The following is a 27227-nucleotide window of genomic DNA, read 5'->3' as shown; positions in this document are numbered from 1 at the left end:
ATCTTGATCTGTCAAGTAGAAAAGATAGTGGCCCTCTTGTGACATGATACCTGGGATATAATAAGACCCTCAGAATATCAGTCTCCTCATTTCAACTGATTACTTATGAGAAAATCAGTGGGAAGGTGTGGGAGATCTGTAAAGAGATAGGGATCTTTTTTTTCCTGAGTGCATGAAATGGAAGCCCAGAGGTAGCACCTTTAGGGGTGCAGGAGGAATTACTTAGTACCCTGAATCTGAATACAAATGCCTGTTTTTGCACCTTGATTTTGCCTCTTAGGATGCATGTAAATTTGGCTTGGTGATAATAGTGATGATGATGATGATGATGATGATGATGATGATGATAATGTCAATAGCACCAAGCTCATGAATGCCTGGCACATGATCAGCTCTTAGTAAATGTTAGCTGTGAACGTGATTTATTATCACAAAGGGACCATCAACTATTTTGTCTAAATTGGGACACTTTTGAAAATGAAAGGAGGCAGTGTTCATATTTAAGTCATGACAATAGGTATAAACTAAGATGGACTCAGGCAAACGCAGTCATAGGTTACACTAACATTATCAGGATACCTGATATGTGAGGAGGAATTCACCCCTCCTTGGAAGTATTTAAGGAGAGACCAGAAGCTTCATACTGATCTGGCTAAACTCAACCTTGCTTTGGTTTTCCTCCCCATTTCAAGCTTTTCTGGTTCTACTGGAGTTCTGTCTGCCAGTTAATTGTAACACTAGTCTTCCTGGCTTGATTCTCACTGGGGAGAGAGAACATTGGAAGATTTCTGCTCCCTTGCTTCTGCTAACTGGCTTGGGAATGTATGCTGACCTCAGCCTCCTGTGGGCACATGCCAAGGAAGTGTGGGTGAAACACATTAATCAGCACACTCATGGCCTCACCTGACCTGCCTTCGTGTCCGGAGAAGCCCCAAAGACTCACATTCCATCCAAAACAAAGTTAATGGATTCATACCCAGCCTCATTTTGTCCTTGAATATGAAACCAAGACTCCTGGGAATGATTTTGTAACCCAAGCAGTAACTGTGTATTTCTTCCCCTAAACTTCATTGGGTTAATTCAAAATAAAAATATTCTTTTTCCCAAATTAGGCTTGAGCTGGAGGTTCTAGGCTTTAAAGGAATGTCAGAACCTCTTTGCAGTTCCAAGGAAGTTTCCTTAACTTAATCCTCAGTGGTGCTCCAAGCCCTCCAGGGTCTCTTCTGTAATCAAAAATGGTATCACAAAAGATCAGAATCAGATTACCCAAGCAAACCTTCCTCCCTGTGGGCCAAGGGGTTGGGGGATGAGGACTAAGGCTTTACTTGCAACATCTACAAAATGTTCTCTCAAAAACCTGCCGAGGGCACAGCCTCAGCAAATAGCTCATCCCAAAGCCTTTCCCTCACATTTCCCAAAGTAGGACTCTTCATGTATTCTAAAGTTCCTCAAAAGTGTATCTATATAATACATATGTGTCATATTCCTCTACATGAATATGAATTCTTTGAAGTCAGTATATAGGCTTTATTAATTTTTACTAACATTTATTGTAATTTTTTCTGATTATAGAGGTGATATATACTCCTTGAAGAAAATATAGAAAAATATGGAGGTGACACTAAAAGTCACCCATAATCCCATCTACATGCCATCATTGTTGTTATCTAAAAATATATCCTCCTAGTCCTCTGGTCTGGGAAGAAATGGGTACTTTAAGAGCTTGCACCATATTTTTTCCCACCTTTGAGAGAGAAGGCAAAAGATAATTTAGTCTTCCTATGACTACATTTGATATTCATAAAAGTTTATGATAATCAGTAACTAAATTCATAAGCAGACTAAACTTAAAAAAAGCAGAAATCTTCACAGGTTTTAAGGTAATTGTAGCATACTTTACAAACAGTTCAAATACCTCAATCAAGTATTTTGGTAAACAAAAATATTTAGCAGAGAATTCATATTTGGCCTACTGTATTATTTGGTGGAGTGGCTTTTTGGTTATTTGACTTCAGCGAATTGGCTGTTTGGCATATTGATAATTTAGTTCATGTGCCATATGGTCTCAAGCTTCAGGCCTGAGACAAGTACAGGACATTTTTTTAATTAATTAATTTTGAGAGAGAGAGACAGAGAGAGCGAGCCGGGGGGGGGGGGGTGGGTGGGAGGTGCAGAGAGAGAGGGAGATAGAATCCCAAACATGTTCTGCATTGCCAGTGCAGAGCCTGATGTGGGGCTTGATCTCATGAACCGTGAGATTATGACCTGAGCTGAAACCAAGAGTTGGACACTTAACTGAATGAGCCACCCGGGCACCCCAAGTACAGGACATTTTTATTTAAGGCACTTAGGATGCTGATAAGTAAGAAGGTACGGTAAGACAACATTTATTAGGGAAAAAGGAAGGGCCAGATGCTGGGGAGAGCATGTGTAAACACCATGGAGATAGGGTTCAGCTTGGATTTTTGTAGGTAAGTAAGTACTTCTGAGTTGGGAGCAAGAAGAACTGGGGTAAAAGCTGGCTGGAAACAAGCAAGTGTGGGAGCTGTGGTAAAGGTCCTAGGTGGCTGCCTTCAAACCCAGGTGTCATATGTGGCTCCCTGTTTGGGGAGGCAGGTCCAGGGACACTGGGGCGGTGGGCTAGGGGCTGAGTGCCTCACACCAGCCTGGCTTAAAGGGTTGGGACCAGGACAAACACCTAAGTTCTTTTCAGTGTGACATGTCAGTTCTTGCAAATTCTCATCCAGTTCTAAATCTCTTATTCTCCTCCCCTTCTCATTTGGAGCCAGTAGAGGTATAATATCCAAGTGTGGCTTATAAGTACAGACCATTTTCATTGCCACTAAATGTATCTTTTGAAAACTATGTTTGAAATTAAGTAGACATAAGGAGTTGCTTTCTTGGGGAGCATTTAGGTAGGAACACAAGTCTGTGGCTGAATGACATCTATGACTTAGCAAGAGGGAAGCATCTCATGCTAACAGATGATGTGAAAAGGGACTGGGGGTAGGGTGGAAGGGGACAGAGAGTATCCTGAAAAGGGATGAGAATGTAGGAAAGGATGCTTACTTTTAGTGACAAGAGGAAGGAAAGAGATGACTAAGAGTCATTGGCTATTAGAACTGGAAGGAACTTGGAGATGAATCAATATGAAACCTTCCCTTTATAGATGAATGAGGTCACTATGTCACCAAGAGGTTAAGCAAACTGCCCGTTATGACACAGGGAGTTGGTGACAGATCCAGGACCTAGGGCTCAGACTCCAGTGGAGGAAACCATCAAGGTTATTTAAAGATACAAAAGGAAAACTCCAGAGAAAGCAGAAGGATTTTCCTAGGATGCAAATTTAAGATTACTTGCCTGACAATGACAGCAAAGAAAAAGGCAAAAATTAATTTTATTCTCCTTGGAGAACTGAGGGCTTGCTCACCTACAATCACTCTACATGAATCCCAGTTGCCTATGAGCAGAATAGACAGCCAGCATTGAGACCACTTCCTGGGACTTCTCAGCCAGTCCAAGGGAGCTGAGATGATGGTTTTTATTTATGACATCATTTATCACTCATGCCGCTTCTGTTTGCAGTAATTCTGCAAAGTTAAAGAAAGCTTTTCATGTGAGAAGCAGAAGGGAAATGAATTGCCTGCTGTAATGTGTAAATTTGACTTCCCTGAGCCATCAATTTTATGCCTTGAGGATTATTAGATGTTATGCAACAAAAACCAACCTGTGGAGTCTCAATGTGAGCATTACATTGAGTGTGGATAGCTCCCTCTTGCATTGTCATACCCACAGTGTCAACCAACTGGGTTCAACCCACCCTGACAGCAAATTCCCATTGACCACTGACAGCTTGTGGTCTGCCAATCCTTTCAGGGGCCAATGTGGCTGAAGTAATCCTAACATTTGCCTGAATCAAGAAAGGAACCAGCAGTCTGGCTAATAGACCCATTCAACTACACTTAGTAGAGGGGAGCTGAGATCTTCACCAAAAATGTAAATTCTAAGCCCTGTACATGATCCTTTGTGGGAATGTAACTTTATGAAGCAACATTTTTCCTGCTCTCTAGATCTTTTCTTTGTGCTCCTTAATTTCTCAGATAATTACCTAAAACATTAGTTTTTTTCATAATTAAAACTAGTGATTCAGTGCCCAAGACTTATTAGCATTCTTCCCCTAAGACTCTGTGGCAGTGGTTCTCAAACTGTGGCCCAGGGCCAGCAGAATCCTTGTCACCTGGGATCTTAGAAATGCAAATTATTGGGTCTTTTGCTAAATCTGCTGAGTCAGAAGTGCTGGGAGTGGGGCGCAGCACTCTGTGTTTGAATAAGTCTCCAGGGATTCTGATTAGACTTGAGGTTTGAGAACTGTTGCTCTGTGGGAAGGTGGTACATGATTCCTTTCTCATGAATGAAGGTCAGAGCCCCCAGACAGCCTAGAACTCCTTTAAGGAATCAGAGATTGCCCTGCCCCACTCATGCTGCAAGAAAGCAGGACATTCTCAGTTGTTTTTTTTTTTTTACACTTTATGGATAAAATCCTAATTTATTTTATCAATAAATTAAGTTTCTAAAAAATAAACAAAAATGCTATGTTGAAGTAACATGCTATGTAAATGCAAAAATATTTTAAAGCAAAGTATCATTTGGTAAATAAAAAAGTACATCCTCTTTTAACTCTTCTCCATTTTGCACCTTTTCCGAAAAGTATATTGAGTTTTCTTAAAGGAAATTTCTTGGAGGAAATTTTATTTTATTTATTTATTTTTTAATTTTTTTGTAAGGTTTTTATTTATTTTTGAGACAGAGAGAGACAGAGCATGAGCAGGGGAGGGGCAGAGAGAGAGGGAGACACAGAATCCGAAGCAGGCTCCAGGCTCTGAGCTATCAGCACAGAGCCTGACACGGGGCTCGAACTCACAGACTATGAGATCATGACCTGAGCCAAAGTCGGATGCTTAACCGACTGAGCCACCTAGGTGCCCCTCTTGGAGGAAATTTTAAATGATTAGTCATCATATGTTCAGATGACAATGACTTTTTTAAATTATTAGGATTTATAGAATAATTAGAATTTTAAATTCAATAATTTCACCAGACTTATTGATGAACTCAGTGTTGATTTAGGTGTGATAGCAAAGATAGGTGAAGATAAATGCAACTATCTGTAGAACAAAGGATCCTAAAATTGGTATGAAACCACAAAAGACCCCAAAGAGCCAAAGCAATCTTGAAAAAGAAAAGCAAAGCTGGAGGCATCACAATTCTGGTCTTTAAGTTATAGTACAAAGCTGTAGTAATCGAAACAGTGTGATACTGGGACAAAAACAGATACATAAATCAATGGAACTGAATAGAAAACCCACAATAAACCCACAACTATATCGTCAATTGATCTTCGACAAAGTAAGAAAGAATATTCAAAGGGAAAAGGACAGTTTCTTCAACAAATGGTGCTGGGAAAACCAGATAGCAACATGCAAAAGAATGAAATTGGGGGCTCCTGGATGGCTCAGTGGGTTAAGCATCCAACTTTGTCTCAAGTCATGATTTCACAGCTCGTGAGTTCGAGCCCTGCATTGGGCTCTGTGCAGATAGTTCACACCTCAAAACCTGAAGCCTGCTTCAGGTTTTTGTTTTTGTTTTTTTTTATAGAGACATTCTCAGTTTTAACAGAAATCTGAGCTTTGGGGGAATGAATACACTAAAGTAAAGCTATATGGCAATGAAGAGAGGAAGACTATACACAGTCCTCTGAGCCATGAAGAAGAGAAAACACCCACAGGAAAAGCAATGATAAAACCTAGGGACAACTTCTAAATTTGGTTGATGGGTTTGTTCAACATGATTAAGGGTGAAAAGATCAGGAGGGGGTACCTTCTGGGTGCTGAATTTATAAGGTTCTGGTTTTGGGAGGTTGAGACTGATACTATTTAAGAAACCATGCTGTATTTAGAGTTAGTTCAGTATGCAAACATGCAAACATGGAGGAAAGATGACCAAGGCCATATATATGTACACGTATATATAAATGTATACATAATGTATACATAAAAAATATTTATGTATATATATACATGTATATATATACATACACATATGCTTATATATACATATACATACATACATATGTGTGTATATATATGTGCGTGTATATATGTACATATACACACATATGTATACACATACACACACATATATATACATATACATGTATATATACATACATATATATACATATACATATATATACATATATATGGCCTATATATATATACACACATATATATATATATATATACATACACATATACATATATATATATTTTTTTTTTCCAAGAGGATTCCTGTAAGACAAACAAATAAACTGAAACTAATAAAACAAAACCCTAGCAAGGCCAACTCCAACTTGGCTTTGCATTAATAGATACTACATTCCAATTTACACTAGTTAGTGATGAGCTTCAAGGGGCTTTGGAGGCAAACAGATCTGCATTTGAGTTCTAGCTCTACCATCTACTAGCTGTGTGGCCTTAAATAAGTCACCCAGCTTTATTCAGTGCATTTCCTCAGATGTACATGAGGATAATGGTAGTGCCTATTTCCCAGGGATGTCAAGCTGATTAACTTAAGTGAGATGTAACAAATGCTTAGCCCAGTGACTGGTAAATAAAAAGTACCCAGGGAAAGTTAACTACTACATTTATTATTCTCATTATTTCTGATTTGGTGTTCCCACTGTATTTGGTGCATGAAGAAGTGGAAAAATTTGGGGATGACTGGACTAGTTAGTAAGCAGTGAAAGAAGTGAAGGTGGCACTTTGAAGAAGGTCTGTTTGCTGTTTGAGATAGTGAGGGACCATGGCTGTCCTTGGCATGCCCTCTGTTGGGTGCAGCAGGAGAGGGGCTTAGCTTCTGGTCTCCTTTCTGCCAACAGAAATCCAAGGATGGTCTTCAAGCTCACCCAGAAAGAATACACATCTTTCTGGCCACCCTGCATCTCTGTGATTCGCCCCCCTCATCCATCTGCTGAGAACACACAGTTCTGCCTGGAGTGCTCTTGGAGACATGAACCTTCATCTGGCATTATTGCTCAGTGCTAAGTCACTGGCTGTGCTTATACTCAACTTCATGGCCAATGTCAGGTTCCAGCATGCTGAGGGCTGCCATTTTCCTTTCCCAAAAGCCACAAATCCCCCTGTTTCACATATCAGAGTGAGAATGTGGTAAACTCACATGGACAGGGCAAGTAGACAGTCTTGAAGAGACAGCTCTGAATGTGTGACTTCCAGCAGGGGTTTTGGGATGTCACTTTCTCTCTCCTTTGGGGCCTTAGTTGAGCTCAGATAGGAATTGGAAGACCTGTCCCCCAATTATTTCAGAGACCTGAGTTGAAACCACTTTTATTTAAAAATAGTCTGAAAAAAGTAAATATCACACACACACACACACACACACACACACACACACACTGAAACCTTTGACTAAATAATATTTTCAACAAACTTGAGGCAAAGTCATAAGTTCAGTTTACTCATTGCCCAGGATATGGTGTTTTGTCATACTGTTTTCACCCTTTTTGCTTCCACTTTCACTCTTGAAACAAAGTTGGCCCCAATGTATGTTGATCCTTCTCATCATTTCCTAGATTTTCATGTCCTTAATAACAGCTTCCATACCCTGAATGCTCTCTCTGCTAAGCACCTTGTATGTATTTTCTCACTTGATTGTCACAATATTTCTCAAGGCCAGCTCCATTATTTATCTCTATTTTGTATATGAAGAGGCTAAGTCTTAAATGGTTGCAAGAATTTGCCTGTGGACATACAACTTGAGAGCAGCTGAGCTGGGATGTGACACCAGACCATCAGGCTCCACAGTAAGTGCTTTTCAGCATTATGAAACTGTGTTTTAGACCCTGAATGCACCATTCCTATAGCAGCTCCTGGATCCAGCCATCCCCTGCCTAACTAACCAGTACAAGGAAAGGAATCTTCTTGAACCACTGAAATTATAAAGAAGAAAAATGTTGATTTGTGTGTGTGTGTGTGTGTGTGTGTTTGTGTGTGTGTGTTTGCTGGATCATATTAGAGATCTTAGAAAAACAACTTAGAAAAAAAGAGAAAACTCCCATTTACATCAAAAGTTAACATTTTCACACTTTAATCTGAAAGAATGTAGAAAGAGATGTTGTCACATACTCAATTTTTAAAAAATCATTTGATTTGTTCATATATCAATGAGTTACCTTCCAAAAATAAAAACAAAACATTTTCTTTGAGGGATCTCATCCACTTTCAGGCTGCATGGGCCATAGGGAGTCCACTGCCAAATCTGGATCATTTCCAGATCCTCATGGTCAGAGGCCAAGTGGCAACCTCCTCTGGATTCCCCACAGACATCCTGAGCTCAACACGCCACCATCACACTCTATTCCTCACCCCACTCCTCAATATGATTCCCCAGAAAGACAGACAAATCACTCCTGTAGGACCTGAGCCAGCTACCTGCAAACTCCTCCCTCCTTCACCCATTCTCTAAGGCCTGTTGATCCTGAGTTTGGCCAAACTCTTTCCTGGGCCCCAACTTCCATCACCACTGCCCTCATCTCTGACGAGATGCTCCTGCTACGGCACAAGCTTCCTAACTGGCTTCCTTGCCTCCATATCCACTCTCACCCATTCACCCTTCAAGGAATGCTAAAGTGATCTTTCTAATATGCACATCCAATCTTGTCCTCTCCCTGGTCAAAACCCTTCAGGACTTCTAGTGTAACACATCCAAGCTCTCCAAACTTTAGAGAAAGGCACTTAAAAGCCTCTGGTCTGGCTCCTCTTCTCCTCTCCAGCCTCCGTTATCCTTTTCCCAACCTTTGACTATCCAGCTATGTTGAATCCCTTAGAGTTCTCTGTTATTCTTGTGCTGCTGTGCCTTTGTGTGCCCTGGTCACTTTGCCCAGAGGGTCCTTATTTCTTCTATCTGCTCGTGAATTCCTACTCATCCTGTGAGATTCAGGTCCAAAATCATTTTTCTTCTTTTTTTAAAAAATTTTTAAAATATTTATTCATTTCTGAGAGACAGAGTGTGAGTGGGGGAGGGGCAGAGAGAGGGAGACACAGAATCCAAAGCAGGCTCCAGGCTCTGAGCCATCAGCGCAGAGCCTGACGCGGGGCTCAAACCCACCAACTGGGAGATCATGACCTGAGCTGAAGCCAGACGTTCAACCAACTGAGCCACTCAGGTGCCCCCAAAATCATTTTTCTTATGAGACCTCCCTGGTTCCCTGTAGGCAAAGGTAAGTCTTTCCCCTGTTGCCCCTGGAAAATATCCTGTTGCAGCACTAAATAACATGCATTTTAGTTACTTATTTAATAATTTTAATAATTTCCCAGCTAATTTTAAGCACTTCTGGGGCTGAGCCTCTCTCTTTTTTCATCTTTGTGTCTCTAGCACCTACTAGAGACAAGTTGGTGTATCTGGGGCACTTGCTAAATGCTTGTTGAAATAACAAATACGTGACTGAACGAAACTTACCATGTTAAAATAAAAGTTCATACTGATTTAAAATTTTCAATTTAATCAGTAAACTGATTAATTTTCAAAATTAATCAGTAAATGTGGCTTATGTGATATATAAAGCACGGTGTTGCATTAGACACAAAAAGGAAGTATTGATTATGGCCTCTGCCCTAAGAAACTTGCAAACTAGCTAGAGGGCTAGATAGTATGTATAAAAATGTTAATTGAGAGAGAAATTATTTTAATGAACTGAGAAAAAGGAACTTCTGGAGGCAGTGAAGAACGAGTTACTAAATGAATGAGATGGAGACGGGTTACAGGATCTTGGAGTCTGGAAAGGCCACTGTGGCTTGGAGAAGGGGCTCTATAGAATATGACTTAATTAGTTAGAACTCCATGTTGCAAGCGGCAAAAAGAACTATCCCACAATGATTTAAATAACAAAGTGAAGCTATTGACCAAAATTCCTAGGAAGGACTGGCTGCAGACAGGACACTATCTAGCATGCAAATAATATGACCCAATTTCTCTCTTTTCTTCCCTTTGAGATGCCAGGCTCTTTCCTTTTCATCCACATTTTGTCATGTTATCACCCCTCCTTTTCTTCCCACAGCAGCTCGCTGTTCTCCCCTTGAAGGGTATCACTTCCAGACCTCACAGCCTCACCTTTTCTTTCTCACAAGGCCCTAGCAAATATGTTTTTATGTTTCACTATCTCTGATTCGTTACATACCTTCATTGAACTAATCACTGTGGCCACAAAAATGGGATATCCTGCTTGATTTCAGTCAATTAGTGCCCACCCCAAAAGTATGGAAAGGTCAATTGTACCTATCACATGGCTGATAATATAAAGGGTGGTTGTCCATGAACATACAAGATACCCAGAGAGGCTAGCCTGTCCCCGGGGAGGGGGGTATATGTGGGGTTGCGGTGCAGGAAAGCAGTATGGCTTGGGGAGCATGGCTTAAGGCTACACTGAACAAGTTTGATTTGCTGCTCATTTGTTTCATCTAAGCCATGATGTTAAAAGAGATCTCAGCATGTGGCCTCTCCACACTATCCTTCCCTAAATGGCAGAAGAAAGAGCTTTCAGATTAGGGACCAAAAGCTCCTGACTTCTGGTTTTGGTTCCGCCAGGACACTGAACCTTTCTGATCCTCAGTTTTCTCAGCTGTAAAATACAGGTGGTAACACTTGTCCTCCCAAACTTGTTAAGAGGGTCAAATGGTCAGTATGGAAGCTCTTTCAAGTCTCAAGATATAACTAGAAACTACTATTTGTAATCTTATCCTCAGTGCTCGCTTCTAGATATTCCTCATCTTGAGAGATTAAAAACTTAAAGCAATGCACTCCCCCCATTTCCCTTTATTCACCCCACTCTAGAAAGTCCATCCATCTTCCACTGATATGCTTTCATTGATATACTCTATATCAATCATGATGCTTTCAGCTCAAGGAATGGAAAATCCCATCCCAGGAAACTTTATTATCTTATAATAAGGAGTCCACAGACAAGGTGGGCTCCATGTACAGAATGTCAGCCAGTGCCTCCACCTGTCTTGGCTCTGACTTCCCCTTAGGGGTGCTCTCATCCTCATCCCTGCTACAAAGTGGCTGCAGTAGTTCCAAGAATGACAGGCAGAGACTTCTTTCTTCATATGTGGGTGTTGGGTGTCTCTCCTTCTCTCTCTCTCTCTCTCTCTCTCTCTCTCTCTCTCTCTCTCTCTCTCGTTAGGCTAAAAAACCTTTCCAAGAAAAAACTGTCATGTGTTATTGATTAGAACTGGCCACCAGCCCACCCCTAAACCAATCTCTGGCAAAAGGGAACGGGATTCATATGATTGGCTGATAATACTCAGCATTCGCCCTTGAGCTAGGGATGGGCTATTGTCCGCACAGCCACATGGTAGAAAATGATCAGGACCTGATGGCTTAAAGGGTGGAGTGATTGGCTTTTGGGTAGACAGCTGATATGATGCCCTGCTCATATACTCAGCTCTATGACTTCAGTGCACACCATTGACTTCTGACCACCAGCACCTGCATTTCTTTGCTTGTAAGCTTCTTGGGATCTTTGGAACCTGTTTTGCTGCCTGTGAAATAAGCCAGAAATACTGGAGGATGGATGTTCCCACCCTGGAAAAAGCCCTCAATAACTGATGAATATATATATATATATATATATATATATATATATATATACATATATATATACACATATATATATATGTATATATATATATGTATATATATATACACATATATATATACATATATATCCCCAAGAATATAAATGCCCCCATTCCTCACCTATGGGGTGAGATAACTCAGTGGTATCTGTTCTACACTGGCTTCCAGTATTTCCCCAGCAGAATTAAGCTCCGGTTGGCCACAGTGGTGGATGGCTTGACAACACTATTACAGGCTGCCTTCCTTTTCCTGTCTCACTTTTTCACTCTGCTATGGCATCTCCTTCACCTCCTTTGACTTCGTATCTCAGAGTTAGCTTTGTGGGAAACCCGAATGAAGCTACTATGTACCATATGCCAAACTTCTTCCTGAATCCAGAGGCTTTGTATATAGTTTTCTCATCTGCTTGGAACATGTTTCCTCTTTCTTCTCACCTGATCCGCTTACTCTCCCTTTAAGTCTCGGTGTAAATGTCACTTCCCCTTGGAATCCTTCTTTGATCTCCTCTCCACCTGACACCATTCTCTCAGTTTTGCTCTCCTCTTCTAATACTTCTCCTTAGCAATAATTATAATGGTTGTAACTTAATTCATTATTTGCATAATTTAATTAATTACTTGCTTCCCATCTTTATTCCCAGCTAGACTGTGAGCTGCTTGAGTGTAGGGACAATGTTTTTAGCTCAACACTACACCGCTGACACAGAGTGGAGGGTCATGGACTTACTGGCTGCTGGAAAGATGAGGGTTGTGAGAGACTAAAGATGTAAGTTTGAGGGTTATTCACACGGATAAAATGATTAAATCTTGGGATGAAAAAGATCTTTGATTCACATGACTCCTACATGGATCCACATTTGTTTCTTAAGGAAGAATCTAACTTTTATACATGAGGGTATGTCCATAATCTCAGAGAGAATCTTGGAGCGGCTCATTTATATCTATAATATATGCCATTTAAATCATTGTATTTTATTTATACATTACAGAATTCTACCTGAAATCATTCATTCATTCATTCATTCATTCATTCATTCATTCAATGCCTACTACTTATTAGGCATTGTACCTGGCAAGATTCTGGAACTATCTACCATCAATTCTTTTCAAAAGTCATGAGAGAGATTATATTTATGGAGAATACCCCAGAGTCCTTCTCTGCCTTCATCTACATTGGGCTTTTGGCTTTCATTAAAGGAACAAGGAACAATCTTATGAAAGTAATCACTATATTTGCTGAAAAAGGTATACGAGGACATTATTTATTTTGTCACTCAGTGCTCACAATGGAGAAATTAGTGATAAGTGGCATGAGGCATGGTAAAAACAAATAAACATGCAGGCTCGTCACCTCTTTGCCAGGCAGAATCTTCCTTACTAAACCCTAAACCACACCGTTGCCTCTGCATGGGATTGATGCAGGTTTTGTGAGGATTGAGGTTTATATAATTTGGAATCCTTTCAGAAAAAAGTACATGACTACAAATAAAAATGTCACACAGAGCCTTGGAAGCAGTTTACCCAAGTGAGGGGCTCTGAAGTTCAAGCTCACTAGTTTTGTAGTAAATCAGCATCTGACCTTGATTCAGTGAACCTGGGTCTCCTCTGCCCTTACCCCTGCCCTGGTTGTTCTGACCTCTAGGCCTTGTTTGTATTGATTTCTTACTTGAAAGGCCTTCCTCCTCCTTCTTCCATCTATGGACTATATTTTTTCAATGTTTGAATCCACAATGTCACTGTGATTCTAGCAGAGAGCTCTCCCTTCCTGAAGGCCTACAACCCTATGAATATAGCCCAGGATATTTTGTCTCATTATGGCTTAAGCTGCATCATGAATTACTTTTAGGTGTATGTAGTGTGCCTTCTCCAATTAGAATGTCCACTTCCTCGACACAAGGGCTATTTCTTCATTTAGACCTCCCCTCAGAACCTACTAAAATTCTGGGCATGGCAGTAGGGAAGGAAAAAGTAAAAGTGTTCTGATGTAAAGTTACGGAGTTTATGGTGAGACCAACCTGGTTGGAGTTTTAGTTCTGCCACTTATCAGTGTGAGGCTTTAGGCCTAACTTCTCTGAGTCTTAGTTTTCTCATTTATAAATGGATATAATAATGTTTATTTCACATAATTGTGAGGATTAAGTAAAAGCATTTATTCATGCACCAAAAGCTATTTATCCCCTTTCTTGGGATATTTTGGCACCCAAAGCTTGGAATACATGTACATGAGCAGTACTCCCTGCATGGGGGTTCTCATAGTTGAGTTGGGAGATGGAAATTTACAATGTAACAGCATAAGACGATATATAGCACACACAATCAGAGTGTAAAAAGTGCCAGTAAATAGTTGTGAAATAACTGACGGAATGAAGGAATTCAAAAGAGAAAATAGTTAATTTTGCAAAATAAGTAAGTCTTCACATATTTGCTGCATCATCCCTATGTAAATATAAAGGTAACTATAATGGGTATTGCAGTGAATGGGAACTCCTAAAATGCTACGTGTAAAAGGAAAATAAAATCAAAGGGAGAAATAAAGCAGAGGAGACAGGAAAAAGGGGAGGAAGAGAGGCCCCAAGGAGGCAAGGAGTGGGAAGGGCCCTCTGTGGACACACCTGGCCGAGCGTGCACTCCATGCCACCCAGGAAGTCGGCCTCCTTCAGCCCGTTATGGTTGCTGCTGATGTCATGAACTTCAAACCGCAGGCGCTGCACCTCTTCAAAGTAAAAGTCCACAGTGAACAGTTTTGAATACACCGGGTTTATGCAGGTGCGAATCACCTCTGTTCTGTCAACCTGCAAGGAGAGAAGAGAAAAAACACCAGGGATTAGGGCTTTTTATTATTACCCTTTAGGTGAAATAATCTTATGGTGATTCTCCTTCTTCCAAAACATAAATGCCCTCCATCAAGTCACCAGAGTGAAGCAGTTTGAAAGCACACAAGGAAGCACCATCAAAGAATGAGCCATGTGTCAAGGAGGGAAATCTTATTAGCATAATCTGAAGCTTTGCATTTAAAGATTAGAGCATGTTGAACTGTTGGGTGTAATAAGGCAACAAGATGGATCAATTATTGGTGGCTTCCTGGAGCCTTAGGATGAGAAAGAGTCTGAAGGCACATTTGGGCTCAGGAGGAAAGAAATCTGTAAGAGATCAGTGAAGTCTGATGGGCACAATAATGGCAAATGACCATGCAGGTACCCCATTTTAACTAATCCTACCCTGACATTAGTTTTATAACTCCTGAGTCCTAGAATAATGAAATGGGAAGGCCATGAGAATGGATATGAAGATGACTGCCTTTGGTCTCAAGTATACCTTTATTGGGTTTATAATGGTTACTCAGTCATTTTAATTCCCTGGGCCTTAGTTTCCTCATCAACAAAGTGAGGATTTGAAGATGAAAAGCCTCTTCTTGCTCTAACATTCCGTGAGTTATTATTCCCCTTGTCTTCTGTGATAATAACTCTTTATTTGCCCCTCTCTCCCAGATCTGTATTTGCCACTGTCCACCCTACTCTTGCCCCTGGACGTTGACCTCTATGGGTGGAATTGATTGGGCTCTATTACCCTGTAGGTTCTGCTTTGAGTCATCCAAAGGCAAGACTTGGCAGGAGATCAGAGGGTGGGAGGATAGAGAGGTGCTGGCAGCACACCATGCCTCTGCACACAGAGATTCTGCTAGTAGAGGAGGGAGCTTTTGCTGGGTTCTGGTAACACAATCACCCCTCCCTGTCTTGACCCTTCAAACTAAGGGGTGCTAATGACTTTCTGCTGTTGCTATCCCCAGTGAGCCTCACTGTCCTTAGTTGGCTCCCTTATACTTTCCCATGTCCCTAGAAAGAGTCCCTCTAAAAAGAATTTAACACTTTAGATGAAACTTTCCGGGTATGCTGTTTTTGCTGGTACCCTTACCACTAAAGTTCTTTTCTTCTATGCCCAGCACATGTAAAAATACCATTTACAATACCATTTATATCCTGGGAAGTCTTAAAGGACCAAATTACAGTTAACCCAAGATCTTACAGTGTTTCTCAACTGGAAATATCCATTACTCATATTTTACAGATCAGCGGGAGCCTACATGTACTTTCAGCTTTCAAATAGAAACATGGTCTATTGGATACTTCCCAAGTGTCATTCATTAGCACAAATTGGGGAAACCATTTCCTGCATTTTTATTACGGTACAGGGAAATAGTCTCTCAAAGAAAAGAAATGAAGGGAAGGTGGTGTTTGACTGTATCACGCACATACATGTTATCAGGCAAAGAAAAAATTCAATACTTGCTGCAGCCTCCCTTGACATTCTTGCATTCAGTATTTTGACCCTGGCTCCAGCCCTCCCTCTGGGCCCTGTGTGTGAGAGAGTTGTCCTATAAAGAACATCACCTGCTCTTCTTTTTATTTTTTAACATTTATTTATTTTTGAGACAGAGAGAGACAGAGCATGAACAGGGGAGGGGCAGAGAGAGAGGGAGACACAGAATCTGAAACAGGCTCCAGGCTCTGAGCTGTCAGCACAGAGCCCGACATGGGGCTCGAACTCACAGACCGTGAGATCATGACCTGAGCTGAAGTCGGCCATTTAACTGACTGAGCCACTCAGGTGCCCCTCACCTGCTCTTCTTGATGGGATCGACAATCCAGGTTGTGAGAAGGAGAATGTGATTCTGGTCATGTCCCTGTCCAACAGATAGGAAACCAAATCCCAACCTATTGTTGACTAGGCAGACCAATGGTTATTTGACTACTCTGTCTTCTGCTTAAAGCTCAGTTTCTATTTGAGCTGGATTTTAGATTTGTATATAATGTTCATTCTGCAGGACAGGACTTAATATGTCATTGGTTGATTGTATAGGTACAAGGATTTACTGTACTGGCATATTTTTTTTCAGTTGTTAAGAAATCATTGTTTTGAATAATAGTGTAAGTCAGAGGTCACAAACAAGCAGTCTGCAAGTTCAAGCTGACTTGGGAACTGTTTTATTAGTCCCATTTAAAATTATTTTTCCCTTGGGGTGCCTGGGTGGCTTAGTTGGTTAAGCATCTGACTTCAGCTCACATCATGATCTCACGGTTCGTGGGTTTGAGCCCTACATCAAGCCCCACATCAAGCCCTGAGCTGACAGTGCAGAACCTGCTTGGGATTCTCTCTCCCTCTCTTTCTGCGCTTCTCCAACTCACACTTCTTTCTCTCTCAAAATAAATAAGTAAAAAGCTTTAAAAATATTTTTTATAAAAGTACTATTCCCTTAATTTGGCAACATAAAAGGCAATTACAGATAAAATAGAATAGTCCCATAGAAGGGACTATTTTTCTTCTCCCCCCCACCACCTTTGGAAAAAAATCAGAATGTCTGCCACCCTGGGGCCACATTTACATGGCAACAATTGGGGACTGCCTCATTCAGATGGGGCACTCACTCTCCAGTTTCCAAGCTATTCTCCCTAAGTGAGTTTCCTTGTCTGAGCCCTAGAGGTGTTTTTGCAACGTCTGGTCCAAATTCACAGAATAATGAGCCATATAAGAATTTTCATTAAATTCACGTGGTGCCTTTTGATAGAGAATTTTGAAATAATCCCCAAGAACTAGCTTATAGGTGGATTTGACATCCTCAAGACACAGAAAAGGAATCTTCTCTCCTTGTGGATGGAAGAACAGAGTCCTAGGCAGGTTGAGATGGTAAGAGATAGGAGACTGGAAATTCCACCCAGTTCTAATCTTTGTTCCTCTGCTTTAACCACCCCAGATGGCACAAAGGGCTAATGTGCACTGATCCTGCTGCTTCTCTTCTCACTTCTTGATCTTCATATGGTGATTCCACGTAGATATAAAGTTCATGTTGGCATCAAGACACACATTTCAGACAGTCTATCCAAGGCAAGCTGCCAACATGCAACATGGAATGACTTGTTTTTTTGAGGGAAATGATTGGTTGGAAATAAACTAAGAAATACACAATTGTATTACCAATACAGATAATTTCCAAAGACAATCTAAGAGCCAATAAGAATCCTAAAAGCATAGAGGAGCTCAGGAGAAGAAGGAGGATGAGGTAGAGGAAGAGCTTGCAATACTAAATGCATATTTAGAAGATGTTTCAAAACTTTCTCCATTCATAGTCATTAAGGGAGATGCATTATCTTTTCTGGAGACTGAAGTGAGGCTTAATCTGAGCAATAAAGCCTAGGATAGCTCATGTTCCTCATTGAAAGGCATCTAGATCAAGGTGACTGTTTTCCAAAAGGCCATCCACTGATTGATGCTACCAGCTGGGTTAGAATCAACCAGGCAGCCTTTTTTTTTTTTTTTAAACTCTGGTTCCTATTCTCTACCATTGGTGATTTTGACTAAGCAAGTATAGGGTGGGACCTAGAAATCTGCAGTTTTAAAAGTGTCACAGTCAATTCTGATGTGGTAATATCAGAGTAAGGAAATTACGGAGATGTAGGGTCTATCCCTTGCTCTTGTGTGAGATTTTTTTTTGTCAAGGTTTATTTTAATCTTGCTGGTCCTGTTACCCAGTCTTCAAAAATTCTGCTTATCTCCTTTCCTCCCTAGTTATAACTACTGATATATTCATGCTGCTTTATAATTTGCAGAACATGTGTACATCCAGTTTTTTATTTGATTCTTATAGCAATCATGTGATGTAACTTTGTACTATCTTATACATGAGAAAAGTCAAGGACAAATACCAGCACACAGTACTGGATGAAAGAATGAGCACCTGAACTCATGCCTTTGGACCTCAAAGCCTGGACTATTTTCCTTAATTCAAGTTTCCTCATGAGAATTCCTTGAAAGAAATGAAAAATGTGGCTAGGTTATGGTATGATGGCAATAGAATCAATGATCAAGTACTGCTTTTGCTGAGATGCTTTTAAAAATTTCATCTAGGGGTGCCTGGGTGGCTCAGTTGATTGAGTGTCCAACACTTGATCTTGGCTCAGGTCATGATCTCACAGTTTGTGGGATTGAGCTTTGCATCAGGCTCTATGCTGAGCATGGAGCCTGCTTGGGGTTTTCTCTCTCCCTCTCTCTCTCTCTCTCACACACACAGAGAATAAATAAACATTAAAAATTTTTTCATCTAAAACATTTTTCAGTATAACGTTGAAGTGTATAATAGTTAATAGTTATAAAAGGCATGTTGTGTCAAGGTATCTACTTTTTTAAATGTTTTTTTTAAATTTTCTTTTATTTTTGAGAGATATAGAGCACAAACAGGGGACGGGCAGAGAGAAAGGGGGACAGAGGATCTGAAGCAGGTTCTGCTGAGAGCAGAGAGCCTGATGTGGGGCTCGAACTCACGAACCATGAGACTGTGACTTGAGTGAAGCTGGACACTTAACTGACTAAGCCACCCAGGCACCCCGAAGGTACTTTAAAAATGCATTACTCAGGTTCAGTTGACATATAATAAATCACATATATTTAAATTGTGCAATTCAATAAGTTCTGATATATGTACATACTTGTGAAACCATGACCACAATCAAGATAGTGAACATAGCCATTACCCCTTCAAGTTTCCTCATGCCCCTCCGTAACTCTTTCCTCCCATCTCTCCCCCTACCCATTCCCAAGAAACTACCCATCTGCTTTCTGTTATGATAGATCAGTTTGTATCCTCGATAAGCTTATATTATAGTATATAGTCTTTTTTGTATTTATTCTTTCATTCAGTATAATTATTCTGAGATTTATTCATTATTATATACATCAATAGTCCATCTTTTTTATTGCTGAGTAATATTCCACTGATGTCCAATTGGATTGTTTCCAGTTTGGCTATTATACTGCATTACCTATTCATGTACAAGCATTTGTATGGGCATATATTTCTTCTTTTGGGTAAATACATAGTATTGACATAGGTGTATGTTTAATTAAAAAAATTTTAATAGGTGTGCAGTGGTATCTCATTGTGATGTAAATTTGCATGTTCATAATAGCTAATGATCAACATCTTTTTATATGCTTATTTGCCATCTATTTATCCTTCTTAAAATTTTTTAATGTTTATATATCTTTGAGAGAGAGAGACAGAGTGTGAGTGAGGGAGGGGCAGAGACAGGAGAGATACAGAATCTGTAGCAGGCTCCAGGCTCCAAGGTGTCAGCACAGAGTCCGATACAGGGCTCAAACCCATGGACAGTGAGATCATGACCTGAGCCAAAGTTGGACACTTAACCGACTGACCAACCCACGAGCCTCTGCCATCTATATATCTTCTCTGATGAAATATCTGTTGAAATCATTTGACAGGCACTCTCTTTTCATCCTTATGAGAACATTATGAAGTAAGTACTGTTATAATCCCCTCTTACCAGGAGGTAGAGAGACTCTGTAACTTTCCCAATTTCACACAGCTTGCAAAAGGTAGGATTTGAACCTAGGTAGTCAAGCTCCTGAGTCTGTGTGTTTTACCTTTATGTTATACAGTCATGCAAACTTGAAGTTTTTCCACCTAAACCATGTTGCTCAGAGTAATGAACACACCAGATGACAAATGTAAAATGTGGAGGTGGTAGGGAAATTCAGTGAGTGACGTTGTGGTTGTGCCTCTGCAGATTGGTTTATCCACTGGGCATATTAAAGGTATAATGGGGGCTCTGAATATCATCCATAGCGACTGGATTGTGTAGGGAACAAATGTCATCATGAAATGGTTCAAGACTATGCACAGAATGGCTGTCTGCTCCCTTGGGCTTCCAAGGGCTGGAAAAGATGTGAGGGATGTGAGGGCTAAGCAATGTGATGATATTAGTGGGGGGAAGGTAAAGCCAGTCATTGAGTGGTCTAAGGTTTCTGGAGAAGTACAGGCCCTTATCCCAAAGATAACAGGTACTGGTGAAGAAAGACATCATGAGCCAGAGAGAGACGCAAGGATTCCCTCCACCCCAACTCTGGCAAGCTTATAATAAATTTTTCCTTCAAACTGATATTCCTTAAATATTTCCTCAATATTTACTTAGTGAGGGTTGGAAGAAAAGAAAGGATTTATTATCTTTTTTCAAACCACATAACTACCAAGGGGATGTATTAAACCACATAAAATTTAGGTAATAAAAATAAATCACTGAGCCATCAGAAATAGTGTTATTCAATTTCAGGATTTCAGCTGCTAGCGGCTGCTGATTTCAAGTGACTGGCTGCAGCACTGGTGGCTTGCCCTATAGCTGCAACAAACACAAAGCACTCAACAGAGATGATAGGATGATTCTGTGAGATGTGGCTTTTATTTTCAGTTTAAATATATTCTCTACTTTGATAGGACTAGAACTCTTCAACATTTTACTGGTTATATAAAGAGTCACATGTAGAAACTTGAGTTTACTGGTGCCATTTTTTAAGATATGTCTACATTCTGGGGTCGCATCATTCCTGGTTGCCTGGCTGGCCTACCGCATGGATGGGGGGTGCCTGCTCATCAGTTTCTAAAACTGAAGATATGGTTGATATTTGGCAGCTTTTGCTTCCCTCTATCGTAAAATACCAGGCAGAAGCTGACCTCCCACCTGGACACGTTCGTTTAGCTTAGGGTTTCTCACTGGGGATAACACTCACTTTCCTGGAGGCACTTGGAAATGTGGAGAGGTGTTTGGAGTTGTCACTGAGGGGGTGACGTCGCTGGATGCTACCTATCTGACATTGGAGACATGAGTCCTGATCAATGCAGACTTACACGTGCCCTAAAGCTAGTGGTGTCCCCTAGTAATCCAACCTTCAGCCTCAACTAAAAAAACAAACTTCTCCGAGGCTCTCTGGTTCTCAGAACCATCTGCATGAATGTAATTGCTAGCCAACAAAGGAATAAATACTGGGGTCCTCCAGAGAGAAATGCTGGAAGACACCTCCTATTTGAAGCAATCATAAAAATTTTGTGGGGGTAACACCCTTCCCAAAAGCCACCTCCTTAGAGAATCCTTTTGACCCCTGCCCAGTAAATTATTTTATTCGGTCTTAAAGTGGATGGCAAGTTGGGTGATGACCAATGGTGATAATAACTTTTCCACTCAGGCAAAGGAAGGGGTGAGGTACAAAAGTGATGCACCTTTATTGTATACCTTCTTATCTTTCCACAGAAGGCACTCCATATGTCATCTTTAGTCTTTACCTTCATTGATTTTAAAACATAATTTTATTTCACACTTAAGCATATTTAAACTCGAGAGGCATGTTATAATTGATGATATGCCATTGTTTAATTGGAAGCATCTTTTCTTAACTGGTGATACATAAAAGTGCTTCATTTTACCACAGATTTATCACTTTACAAATGAATCTGTTAAATATATCATCCTTATTGTGCAGATAATAAAATCAAACTGCATTGGAAAAGCAGTGGCAAAAGCAAGGTTCAAACCCAGTCCGTCTGACTCCAAAATATATGTTTTTTTTTTCTGTACCATTTGTTATGGGTTGAATAATACCCCTCAAAATTCATATGTTGAAGTCTTAATCATCAGTACCTCAGAATGTGACCTTATTTGGAATAGGATTATTATAGAAGAAATTTGTTAAATGAGGAGGAGGTTGTACTAGATTAGGGTAAACCCTGATCTAATACAACTGGTCTTTTATAAAAGAATAAATTTGGACACAGACAAACATACATGGAGATATCCTGTGAACATGAAGGAAGAGACTGGAGAATCTAAGCAACATCAAAGGTTGCCAGCAAATCCCCAGGAGCCAGGAGACAGGCATGGAAAAGATTCTCCCTATTGCCCTCAGGAGGAACAAACTCTGGCAACATTTTGATCTTGGACTTCCAACCTCCCAAACTGTTAGAGAATAAACTTCTGTTGTTTACCCCAATCTGTGGTACTTTGTTACCTAGGAAACAAATACACCGTTCTACCTCTCTCAAGAAATATCCATTCTGGCTTTTTTTCACGGATTTATCTCCAAAAAAGGCACTCTTCACCCACCACATGGTAAAACCTTCAAATGCTCTAGATTAAACTGAGTAAGTAGTTTAGGATTACAAACATCTCTCTATTGATCCATTGAACCCTCCTGGCATCTTAGCCTGGCTATACGCTTAGCCTGGCTCTCATGTAACAGGACCTCTTGTGCTCTTGTGCCAGCTAGGTTCTATTTTGGGGGCCCTGGAGCTGAGCCTGCTAGAGAACTAGAGCTAGACAGTCCTTTGTCACCTGACATAGCTCCAGGCTTGTATTGTTCAGAGTGGACATCACCTTGCCCAGGAGTGTGGCTCAGAAGTAAATAAAATGAGCATCAACCTATAAGCACCTTCGCAGAGGTCTTTAGTGTCACAATGATGGGTTCTGGTTCTTCCTATTCCTTTTTGGCCCTCTCCAGCCCCTCTAGGCTGTTGGCTCCATCCATACAGAGCCAGAGGCAATGCTGACTAAATCAGCATACTGGCAGGGGGCTCAAATATGTCTTCCTGTGCTGAATGCCTCTGTGTCCTCTACAGCTATTCCTTTTCCTCAACATGAGTGCCCAGTTTGTGTGGCTTAGTTTCCTGCTTTCTACTCCATGTCTCATTGTCTTGAGCCCCAGCCCACTTAGCTTAGGGGTTTTGTCATTGCACCAGTGCTATACAATAGAAATTTCCATTATGATGGAAATGTTTTAAATTTGCACTGCCCAATATGGTAGCCACCAGCCAGATATGGCTACTGAGCACTTGAAATGTGGCTAGTGGGCCTGAGGAATTGAATTTTAAATTCAATGAGAGTGGAGCCCTCATGAATAGGATTAGTGGCTTTATAAAAGAGATCTTGGAGAGCTCCCTTTCCTCTTCCACCATGTGAGGAGATAGTGAGAAGCTGGCAGTGTCTGAACCAGAAAGAGGACTCTCACTAGGCAATGAATTTACCAGTACCTTGATCTCAGACTCCCTTGAGCTAAACTTCCTAGCCTCCAGAACTGTGAGAAATAAACTCATATTGTTTATGAGCTACCCATTCTATGGTATGGCTAAACTACCTAGTAGTTTAAAAATCTTAACCAATGTCCACAGTTAAGTTTGAAAACCAGTAATATTATATTACCAACTGTTATGACTCAGCCCCAAGGTACACAGAGACCAGGAAACAAAGTATTGTGGGATCTATTCTGAGTGTCACACCCCAGCTCCTGGATCAGACTTTGTATACTGGTACATTTCTGCTTTTGTGGAAGTGTCATTTTGACTACTGCTCATTTTGCTATAGGACATGAAGACTGAATGAAATAACCACATTATGGGTTGGTTTATTCAGATGTCTTGTCCAACTGACCACTCCATTAATGGTGTGCTCCCAATTTGTAAAGCAAGAGTTAGTGAGTGTGGTGGTTATTCTCTTTTGCATCTCCAGATCTTTCTGCTCTGCTCTGTGCCCCAAGAAACTGGCCTGCATGGGTTGATTCATTTGGTTTTTTTTCTGCACTCTGCCTCCTTCAGCCAATGGGATGTACAGGTAGGAGATCATAAAGTGGGAGGAAAGAGAGGTTGGTATGTTTTGCTTGCCCCTTTCCTGCCTCATGTTGCAATTTTGGCAGTGACTATGTCCCTCCCCCTACAAATCTCCTAGAAATGCTTCCTGAAAGGCTCTAGCTCTCACTGGGTTCTGGTAACACTACTACTTCTGCCTGCCCAGTAAGCCTAGTGGTAGTTTTTCACTATTGCCAGTCTTTGAGCATCTCAGCATCTCTTGCTAATCCCTCTAACTTTGCTGACACAGCTATAAATGTTTCCTTTATAAACATATTTTTTGGCTGAAACTCTGACTGATTCAGGTATGCCCTTAAAAATGGCCCGAGATACCGCAAAACCTGGAAGAGCCTTTCATCCCCCAAGGGGAGATGGAATTTTGTCCAGTCTGGTGGCTCATGATGAGTGAATTCTATGATCTTTTAGGACCTCGAAAAGTGGTAATCCATATGGGATTCATGTGGTAACTTCTTCTTTAGCCACAATATTGCATTCCCCAATCATGTTCAACAATGGATCATAAAGGACATTTATTGAGAACTTAGAATGCACCAGGCATTGTCCTAACCCCTTCACATATATTATTCCACTTAGTCACCCCAACAACTACATATTACCACTACCACTATTTTACATATGAGGAAACTTAGGGTCAAAGAAGTTAACTTGCCCAAAGTCACCAGCTATTAAATGATAGAGCCACTTGGGATTTCCCCTAAACTTCTTTCCTGGCACATGGCATCTCTCTTAAAGAGAATACATCTATTTAGGTACCCTCTGACTACAGTGATTTTAAGAAGTACCCTTCCCAACACTCAATACTCCAAATGCTCTTTGAGAAGAAAACAATCTTTAACACCTTCAGCTGGGTGACAGACCCTAAAGTCTTTTTAGTGTGACTGTTGAGTATCCAGTGCAACTTTCTCAGTCTTCAAACTTTCTCTTCTCTCTTCTCCCTTCTTCTGTATTTTATTCTTCAAGTTTCCTTCACTTAGCTAGAGCCCCTTTAGAATAACTCAGGAGAAAACTGAATGCTCTAAGCCAAGAGGACATAAGAAGATTCTATAACAGGGGTGCTGGGGTGGCTCAGTCTGTTAAGCATCCAACTCTTGATTTTGGCTCAGGTCATGATCAGTTCGTTGGTTCGAGCCCTGCATCGGGCTCCATGCTGACAGTGCAGAGCCAGCTCAAGATTCTCTCTCTGGGTCTCTGCCCCTCCCCCATCAAAATTAATTAATTAAAAAAAGAAGATTCTATAACATAAATGGTGTTTTTCTTTTTTTTTTTTGACATTTATTTATTTATTTTTTTGAGACAGAGACAGAGCATGAATGGAGGTGGGGCAGAGAGACAGGGAGACACAGAATCGGAAGCAGGCTCCAGGCTCCGAGCCATCAGCCCAGAGCCCGACGCGGGGCTCTAACTCATGGACCGTGAGATCGTGACCTGAGCTGAGGTCGGACGCTTAACCGACTGAGCCACCCAGGCACCCCATAAATGGTGTTTTTCAATCCTAAATCAGTTGCCTTCTACCTCCCACTCCAGCTGTAAGCTGGCACATAAATATCAAGCAATCAGAAACTGCCTCACAAAATTCACTCCTGCCTTCTAAAAGCAGGCAGGGCCTACAGGATTGGGAGTGGGAAGGTGTTGGATTGCAGGTCACTCCAAGTTGTGGCTAATGTCAGATCCTCCTCATCCAGGAGCTTGGAGGCTAATCCCACACAAGTGCAAAGCAATTTGCACTTCACTCAGATGTTGCTTATTAACAGGATGTTCCCACCTTCTCATCTCTCTGTCACAGCTGTGGAGTCCTCTGGAAAAGTCTTCCAAGGCTGGAGAGCCTTAGTTTTCTTATTAATTGATGTTTGAAATAGTGAAAAGAAACTCATCTACAGGGTGCTGTGTACGCATCCCAAGTCCAACATGCTCACCAGCCAGCACACTATGAAGGTGGACTCGCCAAGGCGTGCCTCCGCCTTCCTCATAATAGCTGTCCACGTGCACGGATGAAGCAATTAGAGGTTGTCCATAGCTTGGGGTCAGCCCCCCGGGTCCCAATTCCTTCTTCCTCAACTCCTTTAGAATTACCAATATCCATTCTGCTTGTAAGTCAATTCCCAATTGTCCAAGTTGTGAATTAGTCACGTGATCCAAGTGGCCCTTCTCCAAATGTCACTGGGTAGTGAGAGCACATCAACCTTATGCCCACAGCATTCTTTCATTAACGGAGGGGTGCTTACCTCTTCTTGACACTTTGCTTTTCTCATGAGGCATATGCTGCTGATAGCAGTTATCTCAGATCTTTTATTCTTAGTTTATCAAGTATAAAAATGGCAGCACCTTTTATCCTGCTCTTAGTTCAGAGTGATTGGTGGGAATGTGGTGTTACAAAGGTACCTGAGGCTATCTCTGTATTTAGTGGGACTATTGATCACTTAGCAATGTCTTCCCTGGGTGTAGGAGGAGGTAGGAGTGGCTAATGTGTTACACGTATGTCATTCCTCTTCTACTCCAGTGATTCAACGTTTAGCAGAGGAAACAGAGGCCCATAGGTCTTAAAATGACATTCCCCAATTCAGGAAGTAATTGAGATGTGGATCCAGCTAGATTCCCTGACTCCTGGTGCACTGTTCCATCTCACCACATCAAACCTCTTATTCCATGACTTCCTGAATATACAACTTATAGGATCCAGGGCCCGGTGTTTTAGAAATCACAGTTTAACACACAAAAAACCACATATACACATCTAGCCTTTTTTGTTGGTTTTATCAATAAGAACAAATCCCCCACAACATCTAAGACAAAATTCTGGAAAACAAATCCTCTGAAGGGGGCAACACTATGGAACTAGGCCACACCAAGAAATGGGCTAGAAGGTGGCTCCCTACACAAGCATCAGTCAAAGAGGTCCTGGAACCAAGCCAGATGTGACTGGTCAGCTAAGAGAATGGTGCATGATCAGACATCACTGAATGTCCTTTGAATGGGGTGATTAATGCTTTCAAGCAGCATTCTGGAACATGCACTGTAGCACACTAGCTCTGAAAGCAGCTCCT

The 27227-nt window shown here is 41.0% G+C and overlaps 1 protein-coding gene across 2 annotated transcripts in view; it reads right to left on the bottom strand.

Moving 5' to 3' along the window:
• CPNE4 (copine 4) overlaps positions 1–27227 on the bottom strand; it is a 598316-nt gene that overhangs the window by 149551 nt on the left and 421538 nt on the right. For both annotated transcript variants that reach the window (XM_053221448.1, XM_027061847.2), the window contains one exon: positions 14324–14503. In XM_053221448.1, coding sequence (XP_053077423.1) covers positions 14324–14503 — 180 coding nt within the window. The remainder of the gene's footprint in view (positions 1–14323; positions 14504–27227) is intronic.

This window comes from Acinonyx jubatus, chromosome C2 (genome assembly GCF_027475565.1).
Source record: "Acinonyx jubatus isolate Ajub_Pintada_27869175 chromosome C2, VMU_Ajub_asm_v1.0, whole genome shotgun sequence".
Lineage (NCBI taxonomy): Eukaryota > Metazoa > Chordata > Mammalia > Carnivora > Felidae > Acinonyx > Acinonyx jubatus.
The sequence above is the reverse complement of the archived record's forward strand: the minus strand, read 5'-3'. Positions and strand labels throughout refer to the sequence as shown.